The sequence below is a fragment of the Panthera onca genome, chromosome C1 (genome assembly GCF_046562875.1).
Source record: "Panthera onca isolate mPanOnc1 chromosome C1, mPanOnc1 haplotype 2, whole genome shotgun sequence".
NCBI classification, from domain to species: domain Eukaryota; kingdom Metazoa; phylum Chordata; class Mammalia; order Carnivora; family Felidae; genus Panthera; species Panthera onca.
The window spans coordinates 58,776,859-58,794,954 of record NC_138346.1 but is presented as its reverse complement, the minus strand read 5'-3'; the positions used below and the strand labels follow the sequence as shown (position 1 = coordinate 58,794,954).

Genomic DNA, 18,096 nt, shown 5'->3' with positions numbered 1-18,096 from the left:
CAGTCAGTTAAGTGTCCAACTTTGGCTTAGGTTGTGATATCACAGTTTGTGGTTTCGAGGCCCACGTCAGGCTCTGCACTGACAGCTCAGAACCTGGAGCCTGCTTTGCAGATTCTGTCTCCCTCCGTCTCTTTCCCTTTGTTTCGCCCTTTGTTTCCCACTTGTACGCCCTTTGTTTCTCTCAACAATAAACATTAAAAAAAAAAAAAAACCTTCCAATGTATACTCTTCTTTTTCGGAAAGGCAAGTGTTCTAAATTTGCTCATCTTTTCTGTGATAAGTGGCAGTTAGCACTGTGCTACCTATCCAATAGTTTAGAAAAGAATAAGTTCCCTTAATCTGTCACTCTAACGTACAGTGATATTTTAATGTGAGAGAGAAACAGACTTTGAAAAGAAATTTGTACTATGGAAAAAGTATTGTTGAAAATACTTTAGAAATGTTTAGAAATGTATCAGCCAGTTGTTTAGTTTTAAAGAAAACAAGTTTTACTATCTATAAAAACTCCTATATCTGTACTACTTTAAAAAGTTGGAGAGGAATTTTGAATCTGCTTGAAATCGTCCCAAGTATTTTAGAATGGGGGGCACCTAGGCCCTTTATTAAAATTGTAAAATGTATCAGCTTCTAATAAGCCTGTATGAGTAAATGATTGACTTCAGGAGGAGAGAAATTTACCAGCCAAATTTCATAAAGACCTTTATATAACAGATGAACGGCACGGAAACAATTACTGTGATTTGCTAAATGCACCCATTGTTGCCCTTCCCCACCTGTAGTCACTAACCTTTGTGAGGCCACATCTTCTATAATGCCAGTCAGGTGGCTCATAAGCAAGACGTGTGGGGCGCCTGGGTGGCTCAGTCAGTTCAGCACCTGACTCTTGATTTCAGCTCAGGTCGTGATCTCACAGTTCATGAATTCCAGCTATGCATCAGGCTCTGCCCCTGCTAGTGAGGAAACTGCTTGGGATTCTCTCTCTCCCCCTCCCCTGCTGAAGCTTGTGTTTGCTCTCTCTAAACAAACAAACAAACAAACAAACAAACAAACTTAAACAAAAGCAAGGCATGAACTTAGAATTGGACCTTTAATCCACTTTTTCCATAAAGGGTTAACCAAGGTTTTTTAATGGAGCAAATGATGAGTGGGTGGGAGGCGGGAAGAGGGATGACTAGACGGAACCCAGGGAATTTTTAGGGTATGAAATTATTTTATATGATGCTGTAATGTAAGGAGACTGTAATGGGCATTTATCAAAGTCCGTGGAATGTGCAACATAAAGAGGAAACCCTAAAGGAAACTGTGGACTTCAGTTAATGATAATGTATCAACATTGGCTCAAGTTTTATAGAAAATGCATCACCCTAATATGAGACGTTATTAATAGGGGCCACTGGGGAGGGGAAAGCGCTGAGCAGGTACATCTGAACTCTGTATACTTTCTGCTCAAATTTTCTATAAACCTAAAACTGCTCCCCAAGCTAACGTCTGTTAATTTTTTTTTTTTTTTAATGAGGCATATTTAATTATAGACCTCTAAGGACATTTCCATCTTTTAGTGACAGCAGAAAGGTACCATAAATAAAAGTGTAAAAATATTGTTTAATTCATTTGCTTTCATTTATATTTGTGTATATTTAATAATGTCCGTAACAGATTATTCCAGTAATACCTAATTATAATTTGTAAGTAAATCAATCTCAGTCTGTGGGGAGGGTTGCCTTCTCAGACACTTTTATTGATAACTGTGCACATTCAGAATGTGTGTTGCCGTCTGGACGATGCTTTCCCACAGAGAAAGTAAGCGTCAGCTGGCACAGTGAATCCCTGGTGGAGGCTTGATAGGCACCCTCAGAGGGTGGTGCTGGGGGGTGATTTACTGCGGCTGCCTTCCCGGGGCCCAGGCAGCACCAACCAGGCAGCATGACTGGGGGAAGTCTGGCCAAGCAGCGGCCATGATTAGGGGCTGCGGGACTTGGTTTATGTGGCCAGATTAAAAGAATTGGAATGCTCATGACCTGACAGAGTGACAGACAGCTGGGGAGCGGGGCTGGAGCCCGGAAGAGCCAGGTCCTCCGGCAAGACTGGCTGAAGCTTGCTGTTAATACAGGAGGTAAGCAACGGGCGACCAGGGCGCAAAGCTCTTGGGCGACCGGGAGGCCCAGCAAAGCTTTAACATGGGTAGACTTTGTCAGCAAGGTCAGTGCTGGCAGCACGGTGGGGCCTGACAATTCCTGTAATCACCAGCTTCGTATCAAAGGTCCCTGGAGTGGTAAGACCCTGCAGGCTGGCGTGGAGAGGATGGACGTGGAGGGCTGTTGGGGACTGACGCCTGTGGGGTCCAGCGAGGAAGGAAGGAAGCAGCTCCCGCTTCCTTACTCACAACAGAATGGAATTAGAAAATGAAACAGCCACTTCCTGGCCTGTGGAAAGAGGATGTTTCCGGGGCGTCCACCAATTAGACAAAACCCCAAAGGCATCCTCTTCCTAATTCCTGAAATCCTGAGTTCTCTGAGTCGGTGTCCCATCAGGAACAGATGTCACGCATGGGTCTCTTGGCAACGAAACTTTTTCTTCGCACAACATTGTGCCGAGCACTGAATATGTAAAGCAGACATGGGGTCTGAAGGGTGGGCGCTTAGAGGTCTGTCCGTGCTTGGCCTTCCAAAAATGGGCCCTGGGGCATGATTACAGGACCACTGCCTGGAGAAGCAAGTCCAAGCCCCCTTGATGGGGCATTTGGGGACTTCCTTGACATTGCCCTTATTTTATTCTCCCATCTTATTTCTGGCCGCTCCTTGCTTTATATTTCTTGCCCCAAAGTCTAAAATACCTGAGCTCTCTCTGCTCATGCTGTTGCTTGTGCGTGGAATACCTTTGCACCAGCTGCCTCTGACCCAGTCTTCAGAATTCACCTGTGATGGCATCTCCTCTGATGCCTCTGGGCCCCCACAGTGCCCTTGATGTGCCTACATCTGAGACATTCCCTCTCTCTGCTGAAATTCCTCCTGTATCTGTTACCCCCGCTAAACTGTAAACTTCCCAAGGGCAGGAATCTTTGCAATCTCTGAAACCTCTGTCCCCATTCCCCTCTCCCAGCTCCTGGCTTAACTGATGCAATTGTTTGAACTTTATCAGGCATCGGTTTAGAATTCAAAGGATCCTTTCTAAAAAGCCAGTTTCAGAAAAGAAGGGAGGAGTTCTTAATAAAGGGAGGGAGCTGATACCTGAGAGGAGAGAAGACAGTAGCTGGGGACCGAGGGAGGGAGTCGAGGGGGGTCGGGTCAGGAACACCTCAGAGTCGCTGACAGTTGATATCAGGCCTTGGCCCCACTGCTGCTGGGTTGAATTAGTGGTGGGTAGCTGGTTAGATGTCCCCTGGCCTGCGTGGATAGCAGGGCCTCTCCAGGAGCCCTGGAGGCTTCTGATTACTCCTGAGATGCTTCGGGTCTCCAGGGACTCTAACCAACATAATGGCCTTTGAAAAGGGGGACAGCTGAGCCAGGAAAGTTAGTTCAAGTCCCTGGGGGATGATGATGGCTTGGTTAAGGACTCCTTCAGTTCTGTCTGAAGGAAGAAATGTCTTATTAGAATCATTTGCTCGTGGTTAAGGAAGGAAAGATGGAACTTGTATTACGAGAACCAGATGGATTCTAGGCCTCGTTTTAAAACATTGAACACTCTCCACCTGGGTGTTCTCCACAGACAAAAGGAGCCCGAAATGCCTGCCTTCTTTCCTTCACAGACACACTTCAGGAACAGGTGGAACCGGCTCTGGTACTTGCTGGCTCTGTGACCTTGAGCGAGGTCTTTAAACTTTCTGGGCCTCAGTTTTCCTCATGTATAAAATGGGGACACTAATTGGATCCTACTTCTATTAAAAAAATGTTTTTTTAATCTTTGTTTTTGAGAGAGCGTGAGCAGGGGAGAAGCAGAGAGAGAGGGAGACACAAAATCCAAAGCAGGCTCCGGGCTCTGAGCTGTTAGCACAGAGTCCAACGCGGGGCTCGAAGCCACGAACCGTGAGATCATGACCTGAGCTTAAGTCGGATGCCCAACCAACAGCCACCCAGGCGTCCCTATCCTACTTCATTTAATTAAGGAGATAATCCACAGAAAAAGCTCTTAATACAGGGCCTGATTGAGTAAGCACTCAATGAAAATTAGCTAAAATGATTACTGCTAACACGGAGTCCTTTGGAAACGCTTAATTGAGGACAAAACAGCTGAACTACCAAGAGGCAAGGTGTCATACAGCCTTGTTACTTGAAGCCATGGGCCAGCAGCATCAGCATCACGGGGAGCTCATTAGCAATGCAGAGTTTGGGGCCCTGCCCCAGAGTCTGAACCTGCAGTTTAACCAGATTCCCCAGGTGACTCACATGCAGGTTAAGACTCTGGAAGAGCTGAGGCAGAAGCATGGACATTTCTGCCACTTGCTCATTGTGTCTTTTGGGCATGTTCCTTTTCTTCCTTGTGTTTGTCATCTGCAAATCCCTACCTTGTAGGGTCGAGGTGGTGCTCACAAGACAGTCTGTGCCCAGAGCCCAGGATGGCTCCTGCGCTTTGTAAGTGCTCTTCAGGGTTTGCTGTCCCTGCTCCCCAGCCCCGGGGTTGTGCCACCTTGGCCTCTCACGGGGCCCCGTGAGCCAGGATTCAGCAGGAGCCAGACTGCCAGGCTCAGTCACCAGCTCCCACACCCGGAGCAAGTTCTGCCTGTGCAGCCTAGGTGGTCACTTCGCTGTTCAAAGTCTCCGTTTCCTGTGTGTTAACATTGTAACAATGACTGTGCCTTAGCTCTTGGGGACGCTGAAGCATTGAGCAAGGTGTGCCCCAAGGGGCCAGGCCGAGGCTAGTGCTGCAAGCACATCTCGGCTTTATCGATGGGTGTGCATTGATTAGAGGCCACACTTCAGGCTCAAGTGTGTCCCTGTCCTGCGGGAGGTCTGTGCCTTCTGTCCAACCAACAGGTGCGGGACCTCCCTGGGCTAGAACTCAAGTACCAAGGAGGATGGGATGTACACCCTTAGAGGCAAAGGAGGGATTGAAGGCAGGCTGGGCCATGGGAGTAAACCAGCCTAACCCCTCCCCAGGACACTCACCTGATTCCCCGCTAGACCTTAGCCCTGTGAGGATAGGGCCACTTCTGTCTAGCTCACCATCAAGTTTATGGAGTGTCTAGTGTTTTGCCTGCCACATAATAGGTGCATATGCTAGATGTTGTGTAAGTAATTAAAATAAGAATACTATAGTTATAAGTGTGGTGGCCAAGGGAACCCCTTCCCTGTCCTCTGTCTTTCCTGGGCAGCCAAGCTGCCATATTAAGACTGACGGGAAGACCAGCATCTCATTGCTGCCTCTATCTAACACCCTCTTACAGATCCTCATGGTGACTCTGCTATCGCCATGAGAAGCATGTGCTTTAAAGGTAGGAACAGTCTGCCCAGTCCCCAGCGGGGTTTTTTCTGTGAGGTTAGTGGACAATCTCTCATCTGTTTCAGCTAAATTTGAGTGGTGGGTGGGCAGAATCCATTGCTTGGAGAAGAATCTTGTGCTTAAGTTTGGTTCCAAGTCCTGAAGGGACCATAACTCGTGAAGTTATCCAATTTAAGTGGATATGCTGTACTTTAAGAGCACTGGGTCACAGGAAGTGAAATGATAAAGGTAAAACTCTGTTACAACTAATGCCACCAAAGGATGGCCTCCTGGTAACAAACTGTTGGCCTTGGTGTTTTTCTCCACAATAGTCGCGGGTGCTATTTTGAGGCTGGTCTTTGGAGAAGGGGAAGAGCAGCCCATGAGGGTGAGGGAGGATGGTGGAAGGAAGGGAGGGCCTGGGAAAACTGAGGGAAAGGTGGCTAAGGTCCTACTGAGGAGCAAATGAGGACCCGCTTAGACCTCCTCGGGGCCTGGAAGTTTATTTAGATTGAGGAGAGAATGATCCCTTTGAGGGGAAGGATGAAGAGGAGATTGGAAGGCTGAGGGTCAAGGCGATGAGTTGCATTTTCAGTGCCCTGGAGGCGGGAAGGTATAGACTGGTAACTGGTACCAAAGTTTGGGTGTTGTCTCTCCGAAACCCGACATTCTCAGCAGAAGTTACGCATCAGAGGTGGGCAGAGAAGACTGGCAGGCCTTTTTCTTCATCTTCTCTTTTTGTCAGCTCAAAGGTGATTTAAGAGTTTTCTCTCTCCTGTTGGCGTGAGAAAAGATGGTGAGAAAAGGAGGGAGATGAGCCACGGCCACCCACACCCTCGGCCGCGCACGTCTGCGAAGCAGGCTGCGGGAAGGAGTGGACCCTGGGGAGGGGCCGCTGCTCCAAGGCCTGTCTTTCTGAGTCAGAGGGACACCTGTCCTTTCTGGGACACAGCAGAGCCGAGACTAATGTGAGTGCCAAGGCTGTCGTTTTGTCAGGGGAAGGGCCCTGGGGGCGGGGGGTGCTGGGGCTGTCAGCCCCTTCTGACCCCCTCCCAGAGGGACTCCCTTTCTTGGGGAGGAGGTAGCGTATGCAAGGCGATTTAAGGAGTGACCTGAAGGGTGCAAGCTATTTAAGGTCATTTAGTGCTTCTCAGTGGGTTTCTTTCCTACTGCTGCCCACAGACTTTCAACCTGGGTTAAGTTCCTGCGCACGCACACACAGACACACACACACACACACACACACACACACACACGCACACACAGATGCAAGCATCCCCTCAGTCTGGGTCTGAGACGAGCCCCTGAGAGCCCTTCCTTCTTTCATCTGAGTCCTGGAGTGGGAGGGAGACAAAGCCAATCTCAGCCCCTTCCTGAAATCAGCCCGCTCGGTCGTGTGGAGGTGATCAGATGGAACAGCTATCTGAAAGGCTTTGAAAAAGCGAAGCATGAGACTGCTGCACGCTTCTACTCTGCTGTTTACCTTGTGGTCAGGAGAAGACAGAAATGCCGCTCCCAAAAGCAGGGCCGATCTCTTTGTCTCTCTTTCCCCATCTTCCCCTTAACCCACATGAGGCCATCCCACAAACTCCCCTTCCGCCCAGCCAGCCTTGGACCCAGACACGAGGGAAGGGGGGGGGGTGGACGTAAGGGCACGTGCCTGACCCCATCTTCTGCCCTTTTCCCTCATTTGGGTTTTGGCACCAGCTGGTTTCCATTCTAGTTCCTGTTCTTCAGGGATATGATTTCGTGCTCATTCTCACATACTGCAAGGCAAACCTGAGTGAGAGAATGGTCAAATGAAAAGAAGCTCTTGAATCCAAGAGAGGAAAAAGGTGGGCAGAGGAGGGGTGTCAGGGACGTGCCTTCAAGTCCACCCTCCACATTCTCCAACTCCTTGATCCAAGTGCCTGGTCCAAATCTAGAGTTAAAAGTATTCAATACAAAAAAATTTGGGGGGGGGGGGGTGCCTGGCTGGCTCCGTCCATAGTGCGGCTCTTGATCTCGCAGTTGTGAGTTCAAGCCCCATGTTGGGTGCAGAGATTGCTTAAAAATGAAATCTTGGAAAATTCTTTATTCTGAGATTATGACTTTTTTGCTTCTTGGTGTTAAAGTTCATTTTTTCCCCCATAAAATGAAGATGATAAGTGATTTTAAAAACTATTCATAGTTAGCAAAATAAGATATTGGCAACCTCATGTCAGTCAGCCCCAAGGAAAAAAATTGTTTTAAGTTTTTATGTGACATCCCAAAGTCTGGGAACCACTGGTTTAGAACATTGTCCACCCCAGATGGCTTGGCCAGAGCGACCTTTCACATTTCTGACACGGTGCCCACAGGGAACACCCGCGCCATCCAGCATCTTTTCGTGACAGGTAGGAAAGTGATGGAGCAAACTCTTTCTGACATCATGGATTCTAGGATAATATAAGTCTTATTTTCCATTGGCATCCTTGCGCCACAGAAAAATGATTAGAAAAAATCAACATGATTTTGGCAGCAATGAAACAATGGCTACATTTCCATTTTTGAGAGTTATGTGCATAGAGCAGCTGAAATACACTTCTCCATTAGAACCTGTTTTTAATTAGCTGTGGATCTCTATTGCTTCCTGATTCTGTTGAGTTGAATTAAATTGAACAGATATGCATTTGGATACTAACTGGACCCGTGCAGAATGAGGAAAACTGAGTGGATCAGATGTGGCTGCTGCTTTCAAAGAAGTTCCAATCCAGTAGCATGATAAGAAAAGAAACTGCTTGATAATGGGAAGAAGAGGGGAGAGGCATGAGAAGACTCAATCTTAGGGTGGGAATCGGGGGAAGTTCAGAGGAGACAGAGGTCATAGTTGACAGGGGACCAGAAAAAGCATGATGAGAAAGGTGGCATCTTGATGGACCAGCCCTTGTGAGCAATTTGGGGGCAGTAACTGTTAATTACCCTAGCATCCCTAGTAACTGGCACCCAGTAAGTACTCAATAAATGTTTGAAGAATTAATTAAATACTAATGGCAGTGGGTGTTCTGGCTAAAATAAAGAGTTACTAAGTACCGTGCTTTTCTCAGACTTAAAATATTTGGGAACAGCTCTTTGTTTAAGCAAGTTTTATGTGTATTGAGGGATGATTTTCCAGGTTTTAATTCAGTGGCTGCAGTACTTACTTTTCAGCACAAGAGGGAGCTGCTGCCTAGTTTATTTAACTGAAATAGCGTTTCTCGAGATTTGCCCCTATCTTCTTAAGTTACCCTGTAGTATATTGTGCCATTTAACCACCCTCCCCCAAATACCCTACCAACCAAAAAATCCTATCACAATACAATACAGTTATTATCAATGGTGCGTTATTTTCTGAAAGGAATTTCTCCTAAATTACATGATTAGTAGGGGGGAAAAAAAGTAACATTTAAAATGTGTTATGAACAAGATACCTCAGACCAAGCTGGAAGGTTCTTCAGAACCCTAAGTAAACTCAGCACTTTCCGGTATCGGCAGTTCTGCTTATAATCATGCCTGAGGGCCCCATATGTAGACCACAAATCTGAGGTAACAGATATTTGCAGGTGCCCAAGTTTTCCTGAGGGTCAAAGTCTAGCTGAGATGTTGGCTGAGTCCTGGCCTTCAAACTTGATATGTACATTTTCTGTTGCCAAGAGGTGCAAAGGACAGACTACGAGGTAGCCTAAATCCAGGTGTATATCTTGAATAAGAACACATGATATTGAGAGTTATCAGAACTTAGGGGACAGCTAGCAAGTAATGACGATTTTGAAGGAGTTTTTGCTACAGGATGCTCTACAGAATTTTCCCCATGGCACATTTAAAAAACAAAAACCAAAAAACTTGAATTACCAAAACCGAATCCACATGGTACGTTTCAGAGACAGCATTTCTATCAAATGCAATGTGTGCTGTTATCTGAAAACAGCCCCTCTGTAAATGACAGGGCATAGATAGTTTAATGTGGGAGGTGGTATTATGAAGGTAAACAGAGATCAGTGTGTTTTTAGCTGTCGGAGGATAAAATGACTTAAAGGGAAGGAGCATTTGCTCAATTCATGAGTGGGTTTTCCCGCTGCTGAATTTCATCTTAAAGAAAGAAAACAAGCCATTGGTCTTTCCAGAACTATTTCATTGCTTATGGTTCTTTTTGGAACAGGAAGTCCCAGCTTTCCGCCATCACCAATAGCCAGACTCTCCCATCTCTGAATGCCGTGTTTGTGTGTCCCCTTCTCCCTGTACTGTGGGTCCACACTGTTCACTTCTGGGGGGTGAGGATCAGGGCTTCCAGACTTTTGTGTCGCCAACGCAGCGACACAAAGGTCCAAGGTCAGCAGGGGACAATTCATTTGTGTTTAGAAAAAAAATCACAGCCATGGGTGATTGATAAAGGAGGAAGAAACGGGGTCTTCATACTTAAAGGTTGTGTCTGTTGCTTGTTTTTGGTTGGTTGGTTGGTTGTTAAATCTTAATGCTCCAGTGAAGAGGTAGCAGGAATGGTGAGGAACCTGGACTCAGGCACCTTGGGTTCAAGTGGCAGCTCGGTGGCCGTGGGCAAGATTCCTGCCCTTCAGCGTCTCCGCTTCTTCATGAGTAACGTGGCATGATGCCGCTGCTGTAAACTTACCACGTTGGACTTATTGTGTATAAAGGACCCCAAACAGTGACTGGCACATAGTAATGTCATAAACACTGTTAGTAATTATAGAGTAGAATAATTATATTTACTGACAAATAGTCAAGATATACTTTGATTTATTAAAAGCCAAGGAGATGGGTTGATGAGAATGTTCTGCAATTGTATATCTGGAATTGATGGTCGCAGAGCCTCATGAATATACTAAAAACCACTGAATTGTATACTTTCAAATAGTGAATTTTATGGTATGTGAATTATATCTAGTAAAAAAATGTAATAAAGACAAATTCAATAAATATTTGTACTCAACCGTCTCCTGGGTTTGGTGGAGGAAATACCGCATTTCAGGACATAGCCTCTGCCCCGGAGGGTGTTACTTCAGGGGCACCTCCAGAGCATTGGCCACTTTTCCTAGCACCCTGGAGAAGACGTTGCTATTCACAGATTTTACTCTGAGACTCAGAAGGGTTAAGTAACTTGCCCAAGGTCCCACAGGAAGTATGGGTAGCAGGAACCCAACTACCTTCTTCAGGTAGGGGCAGTCTTATTGAGGACAGATGATTTACATCCATAAAGTAATTAGGGAAGCAGACATCACAGGAGATCATCAGGCCCCTTATATGTGATGAGGAAAATAAAGGAGAGCATAGGTCTTGACCAGCCGGAAGACGGGGGTGGGGGGGTGGGGGGTGTAGGTTCCTGGAAGCAAAGGCCTTTGAGAAAGGGCCTTTACAGGTGGATTTGGTGTTAGTGATGCAGATCAGTTGCAGTGCGGGTAGATGTCCTTAGAGATGTGTAGGAAGGGCTCATAGATCTGTTTTTCCTGGAACTAATGTATATGCTCATGCCGAAAAGTCTTATGGTGTGCATATTCACAAACATGCATATATATAGAAATTCATAGGCATTGTGTGGGCTAGTTATACCAGGGCAGGATGTTAGAGAGTGAAGGCAATCTAAAGACAATTTAGGTTGCTAAACCTTTCACTCCTTTATCTCCTAATTGATTAATCAAATTTTTTGAGCACGTACCCAATGCCTGAGAATATAAACATAAATAAAATACCTTTTGGTATTTTGTTTGGGAGGATTCCAAGGTAGGAGTTGATAGCAGACAGGTATGCAAGAAAATACTATAAAGTGGTAAGTGGTTATCTAGCAAAAAGCTAGGAAAGGGAATGGAACCATAGGCTTAAAAGCCCTTTATCAAACGGATGTTCAAGAAATAAAGGTCGTGTGGGGTGCCTGAGTGGCTCAGTCGGTTAAGCATCTGACTCTTCATCTGGGCTTGGGTCATGATCTTACAGTTCATGAGTTCAAGCCCCAAGTCGGGCTCCTCGCTGACAGCATGGAGCCTGCTTGGGATTCTGTCTCTCTCCCTCTCTCTCTGCTCCTCCCCACTCACGGTCTCTCTCAAACTAAAATAAATAAGATATATACATATATATACACATATATATACACATATCTATGTATATATGTGTATATGTACATAGATATGTGTATATATATGTATATATATACATATATATATGTATATATACATAGATATGTGTATATATATGTATATATATACATATATATATGTGTATATCTATGTATATATATACATATCTATCTATCTATATATATATATATATATTAAGGTTGTTCAAGAGGTTTATTTTCCCGACTAAAAAATACACTCTGTTACAAAGTACTGTAGGAGGGTCTTTGCTGGCTGCTAAAGCGAGAAGAAAGATTTGGGGAAGAGGTGCTCAAAGATTTGGGGAAGAGGTAGGCTCCCTGGGTGCTGAGTGGCCACTTGCCTCAAAGTGGTTTAAATTTGAAGTGGGGAAATTCCCCTGTTCTACCCTGTCCTTCCTTCCTGAAGGAAAATGTGCTGGGGTTTGGTTCAAGGAGGGAGCTAGGAGCCTTAAGGATGTTGGTGGAGAGAGGTGTTAACATTCCTCCAAGAGGCAACTCATTTCTCTGTCAGTGCCCTGTTTTCACCCAGTCCTCACCCAGGGACCATTTTCAAGGTTAAGAAAGGGGCAGTTTGTGATTAAAAAAAAAACAAACACTTTTTATTGTGGTGAAATCTGCACAAAATGTATCACTTTAACCACCATACAGTATACAATTCAGCAGCCCTAAGTATGTCTGCAAGGCTGTGCAGTTATCCCTCCTCTCCGTTTCCCAAACTTTCCATTATGCCAAACTGAAACTTTGTACCATTAGATAATAACTCACCCTTCCCCCCCTGCCCCTGTTCTAACCACTGGTCTACTTTCTGCCACTATAGATTTGCCTATTCTAAGCATCTCATATAAATGGAATCCTACAATATTTGTTCGTTTGCATCTGGCTTATTTCACTTAGCACCATGTTATCAAGGCTCATGTACATTGAAGCATGTGTCAGAATTTCATTCCTTTTCAAGGCTGAGTAGTATTCCATTGTATGTATATACATTTTGCTTATCCGTTCATCACTGATGGACATTTGAGTTGTTTCCACCTTTTGACTATTGGGAATAGTGAACGTTGGTGTACAGGTCCCAGCTTGAAATTCCTTCGGGTTTATACCTACAAGTGGAATTGCTGGGTAATATGGTAATTCGATTTAGCTTTTTGGGGAACCACCAAACTGCTTTCCACAGCAGCTGCACCATTTTACATTATCAATAACAATGTAGCAATGTGCAAGGGTTCCAATTTTTTTTAATGTTTTATTTTTATTTTTGAGAGAGCGAGAGCGCATCTGTGAGTAGGGGAGGGGTAGAGAGAGAGGGAGACAGAAGATCTGAAGCAGGATCCAGGCTCTCTGCTGACAGCAGGCAGCCTGATATGGGGCTTGAACTCCCAAAGCGAGATCATGTCCTGAGCTGAAGTCAGATGCTAACCGCTAACCGACTAAGCCACTCAGGGGCCCCAAGGGTTCCAATTTCTTCGTGTCCTTGTCAACAGCCACCACAGAAGAGTGTGAACTCCTGAACTCGAGGTGAAAAAAGTCAAGTACCGTTTCTGTTTTGTTTCTGGTTTTTTACTCCACTCCCTTCCCAGCTTTGCTTTTTAACAAAACTTATCTTGGAGCAATTTTGGATTTCCAGAAAAGTTGCAAAGATAGATGTCTGAGTTTGTTCAAGCTGCTGTAACAAAATACCACAGACTGGGTGGCTTATAAACTACAGAAATTTGTTCCTCACAATTCTGGAGGCTGGGAGTCCAAGATCAGGGTGCTGGCGTCCCTGGGTCCCAGGGAGGACCCTCGTTAGAGTTGCGGACTGCAGGCTTCCTGCTGCGTTACCGTGGTAGAAGGGGTGGGCTGGCTCCCTGGGGCTTCTTCCACAAGGTCATTAGTGTCATTAGTGTCATTCAGAAGCGCTCCACGCTGGTGACTGAGCACCTCCCAAAGGCCCCACCTCCTCATACCATCACATTGGGGATTAGGTTTCCAACATGAGTTTGGGTGAGATGCGAACATTCAGACCATAGCAATAGAACTGAAAGCTCCCAAATGCCCTTCACCCAGCACCCCTCAATGTTCACGTAGCCACGGTACGTGAAGACTGGTACGATGCTCTTAACTAAATACTAGACTTTATTCAGATTTCACCTCCTTTCCACTAAGGTCCTTTTCCTGTTCCAGAACTCAAGTCCAGAACGTGCTACACTGCAGTGAGCCGCTCTGCTTCATATTTGCTGAGACACTTTCCTCTCTGAGCCTCAGTTTTCTCACGTGTCCAGCGGGGACAACTTTAGTGTGACCTCTACCTCACAGGGTGCAGTGAGGATTGGAGGGGGTAGGGGAGGCGAGGGTGTTTGTGGGCCGTGCAGCTTCCTGCCAATGTAAAGGGTCATTACTGAAGCCTGCAGTGTCCTCTCCTCTCCACTGGCCACCTGCGGCCTGCACTAGATCTGGGACTCTTGCTGACTCCCTGCCATGGGCTGTGGGGAGGAGGCTTTCCCACTAGGCCTGCCCTGGCCGGGGCACTCCTGGTGCTCCAGGCCCTGTAGGCTGATTGGGGGGGTGCGGACATTGCCTGGCTGACCAAGGGCTTTGATGGGGTTCCTCCCACGAGTGCTTCCCGTGTGTTCCGGAAGCTCCCCTGGGTGCCGGTAGCTTCAAGCTTTTGCGGGGGAGGAGGCTGGAAGTTATAGATGCTGCTCTCTCCCGGGCATTTGAAATGACCAGTGCAGTTTCAGCAGGCCACAGAGGCAGGACAAACCATGGGTTGGCTCAGCTGCTTTCGATTCTCTCCTGGTTGGAGTAGGGGAGGGGTGGCGGGTTGAGGTGCAGGGGTGAAGCGTCGAGTCTCTTTTGGGAGGTGGCGGGAGTCTAGCTCGCCTTGTCCTCTCCACTCGTAGCTTCCTCTGGGGTTTCCTGGAAGGATTTCCCATCTGCCCACAGCCTCTCTCTGCCGCACTGCTTCCTGGTTTGTGCTTATAGCTGACTAGTGGCCCCCAAAGCTGTGTCTAAGTCCTAATCCCTAATACCTGTGAATGTGACGTTATTTGGAAATAGGGTCTTTGCAGTTGTAACTACGTTAAGGACCTTATAATAAGATTATTCTGGGTTTAGGGTAGGCCCTAAATCCAATGACAGGTGTTCTTATAAAGTTTTTATTTATTTATTTTGAGAGATGAAGAGAACGCGAGCAGGGAAGGGGCAGAGAGAGAGAGAGAGAGGAAGAGAGAGAATCCCAGACGGGATCTGTGCTGTCAGCACAAAGCCTGACACGGGGCTTGAACTCATGAACCGTGAGATCATGACCTGAGCCAAAACCAAGAGTTGGACACTTAACCGACTGAGCCACCCAGGTGCCACTCCAGGTATTCTTATAAAGGACAGAAAAGGAGAGGACGCTGAGAAGAAGGCATGTGAAGACAGAAGCACAGGGTGGAGTTATGCTGCCACAAGCCAAGGGTCACCAAGGGCTGCCAGCAGCCAGCAGAAGCTACAAGTGAGGCATGGAACCGATCGCCCTCAGAACCTCCAGAAGGAATCAGCCTGTTAACACCCTAATTTTGGACTTCTGGCCTTGTCTGAGCTCAGGCTGCCATAACTAGATACCACAGAATGGGTGGCTTAACCAACAGAAATTTATCTTCTCACAGTCCTGGAGGCTGGAAATCTGGATTCTGGCATGGCCGGGTTTGGGTGAGGGCCCTCTTCCTGACTTGCCGACGGCCATCTTCTCACCGTGTCCTCACAAGGCAGCGAGCAGAGAGACAGCAAGTGTTTCTCCTTAGAAAGTACTCATCTTGGGGCACCAGGGCAGCTCAGTCTGCTGAGTGCCCGACTCTTGATTTTTGGCTCAGCTCCGTGATCCCAGGGTCGTGAGATCGAGCTCCCTGTCAAGCTCTGTGCTGACCGTGGAGCCTGCTTAGGATTCTCTCTCCCCCTGTCTCTCTGCCCCCTCCCCTGCTCATGTGCTCTCTCTCTCTCTGAAATAAAAAGTAAATAATAAATAAAGTTTAAAAAATCAATATTATTCTTTAAAAAAAAAAAGGCACTAATCCTGTTGTGGGGATCCCACTCTCATGACTTCACCTAAACCTAAACTCCCAAAAGCCCCACCTTCAAATACCATCCCATTGGGGTTCAGGGCTTGTGTATAAATTTTAGGGGGACACGCTTTAGTTCACGACAGGCCTCCAGAACTGGGAGAGAATAAGTTTCTGTTGTTTGAAGCCACCCAGCTTGCGGCACGTGTTTGTGCAGCCTTGGGGCACTGAGGCAAGGCTCTTCCCCGCTCCTCTAGGCCGCCTCCTCGCTGAAACACCAATCCAAAAGAAGACTTAGAGGCCACGGTTGGGGGACTACGGCCGGGGCACCAGTTCAGGAAGGCTGTGGATGCCCATGAATGGTGTGACAGCGGCCTCGGCTGTCGGGGTCGAACTCTGTGACTCTGGGAGCACCAGCGCGGGGCGGAGGCGGGCCGGGGCTGTTGTGGGCACCGCTCACCCTTGGCTGTGGTCCCCTGAAGATGGGGACCGGCACCGCGCTCGGAGGTGATTCATCACCACGAGCCTTTCCCGGATTTCCTGCTGGGCTTTGCAGCTGGCACCGAGTCCCTGCACCTGCAGGATGAGCTGGGCCAAGCAGCCCGGCACTTGGCAGACAGCCTGGGGAGGCGTCCACGGTGCAGAGGTTGTGTGTGGCACGCAGTGGGTTGCATGGCAGAGCGTGGGCCGCACGGTGCTGGTCCAGCCCCCACTGGGTGCCCCGAGGAGCCCCTGACCCCTACCTCCCGCGGGCCCCAAACACACCCCCAACACCGACCCAAGAACCAGCCAGGAGAAGTTAGAGAAACTGAGGAGGACCGGAAGCTGCAGTTGCGGGTTGAAAATTACCAGGACCCCCGCCCACTCCACGTGGCCACCATCCTGGAAGAGGCAGACTTGGTCTGGCTGTTCCAGGAGGCCCCAGCCAACCTCAGCAAACCAGAGCCTGGGTGCAGCCTGCCCTTGGCAGTGGAGGTCCACGTGGCTGACTTGCTGGAGAGTCTCCTGAGGGCAGGCTCAGACCCCGCTGTCGCCATGTCTGTGGCTGTATGCCATGGGGTGGCACCACTGTCTGGTGCCACCCCATCCTCTCCAGCCTCCTCTGCACACGCGGAGCCCCTGAGCCCGAGGAGGAGGGCAGCAAGCCTGGCTCCTGCAGCAGTGGCAACAGCGACAGTGACAGTGGGGATGAGGGTGTGAGTCAGGAGGAAAGACGGGGTGGCCCGGCTGGGGGTCAGGGTAAACCAGCAGGCAGGAAAGGGGAGAAGAGCTCCGGGGCAGAGCGTTGAGACTGATCTTGGGCTGCCACAGTTGCAGCACTCGGGCTGCAGTCAGGACAGACCTAGGCAGGGGTAGTGGGAAGAAATTAAGGCAATGGCAGAGCTGGGACCCAGGCAGAAGTGCAGAAAAGAGCATGGTTGTGGTGACTGGTAAACACAAGCAGTGGGATGGGGCAGTGTGGGGTGACCTTGGGGGTCAAGAATTGGAGAACCCGGGCTGTAGGAAGATAACCTCGGCAGCAGTGATCAGACCATGGATGTTGGTGGGGAAAGACCTTAGCTAGCAGGGAGGAGGTTTGCGTGGAAAACCCAGGAAGCAGAGACACTCCCTTGGGCAAAGGACAGCATTGAGTGATGGGGCTTGAGGAATTTGGGTAGATGCGGGGGTGGGGAGGGAGAGACCGCAGGTGGCTGTGGCTGCCCAAGAACTGTCATGGGGCTAGAGCTCAAGCAGCAGCTGTGGTGAGAAACGACCTTGAACATGGTGGTTTGAGAACCAGGAGCAGGGAACTCAGGCTTGAAGGCAAGACTGGCGGAAAAAGTTGGGCAGTGGGCAAGGGTGGCATCATGGTCCCCAGTGGCTGGAGCCAGCACAGCTACCTCCCGACAGACTCAAAAACTCTCCTGGATGACCCCGTCTGATTGGTTTAAACGTTAACATAATTTCTAATTTTTCAAAACTTGCGGTTCTACACAAAACAAAACTCCCGGTTGTGACAACCAGGGGCAGAAAAAGAGACCGCTTAGAGATCTGAATTCTGAAGTGTTTCTGTTTGCACCGTCAGTCATAAATGCACCCCCATCCACATTTACCTGCCTGTGTTGTGCTTCCAGGATGCTCCTGACATCCCAAGAAGTCCTCCTGCTGTGCAGACACGCCCATCTCATGGATGGGGCTACATGGGGCAGGCGGGTCGAGCCCTCAGCAAACACCTGGAGGTGGGGAGACAGATCCCAGCACCCCCTGCCTTTCCTCCCACTAGTCAGCGGTCTTCTGGAGAGCGGGCCAGAACTAAGGGAAGAGATTCCAAAGGCAGAAACCTTCGACTTGGTGACAGATTGATGGAACAGATATTTAAGGGCCGATGGAGCTACACGCAGTAACACTGTGGTGTCCAGTCAAACTAGTTCTGCTGGGCGAGGAGGGAATGTGTCACACACAGGGCCTTGCTTTGCGGGGCTGGGGTCGTTATTTGAGGTAATGGCAATAGCACAAGAGCAGAGTGAGGAGGTCCGGCTTGTCGCTAAATTGCCCTGTGACCAGAGGGAGGTCATT

General features: G+C 48.1%; 1 protein-coding gene across 1 annotated transcript; it reads left to right on the top strand.

Moving 5' to 3' along the window:
- The first annotated feature begins 4,274 nt into the window (after positions 1-4,274).
- LOC132671014 (uncharacterized) lies at positions 4,275-17,924 on the top strand. Its single transcript, XM_078450553.2, is given in 5 exon segments — positions 4,275-4,456; positions 16,023-16,145; positions 16,344-16,579; positions 16,582-16,736; positions 17,655-17,924. Coding segments are annotated over 5 exon segments (966 nt in total).
- The last annotated feature ends 172 nt before the right edge of the window (positions 17,925-18,096 follow it).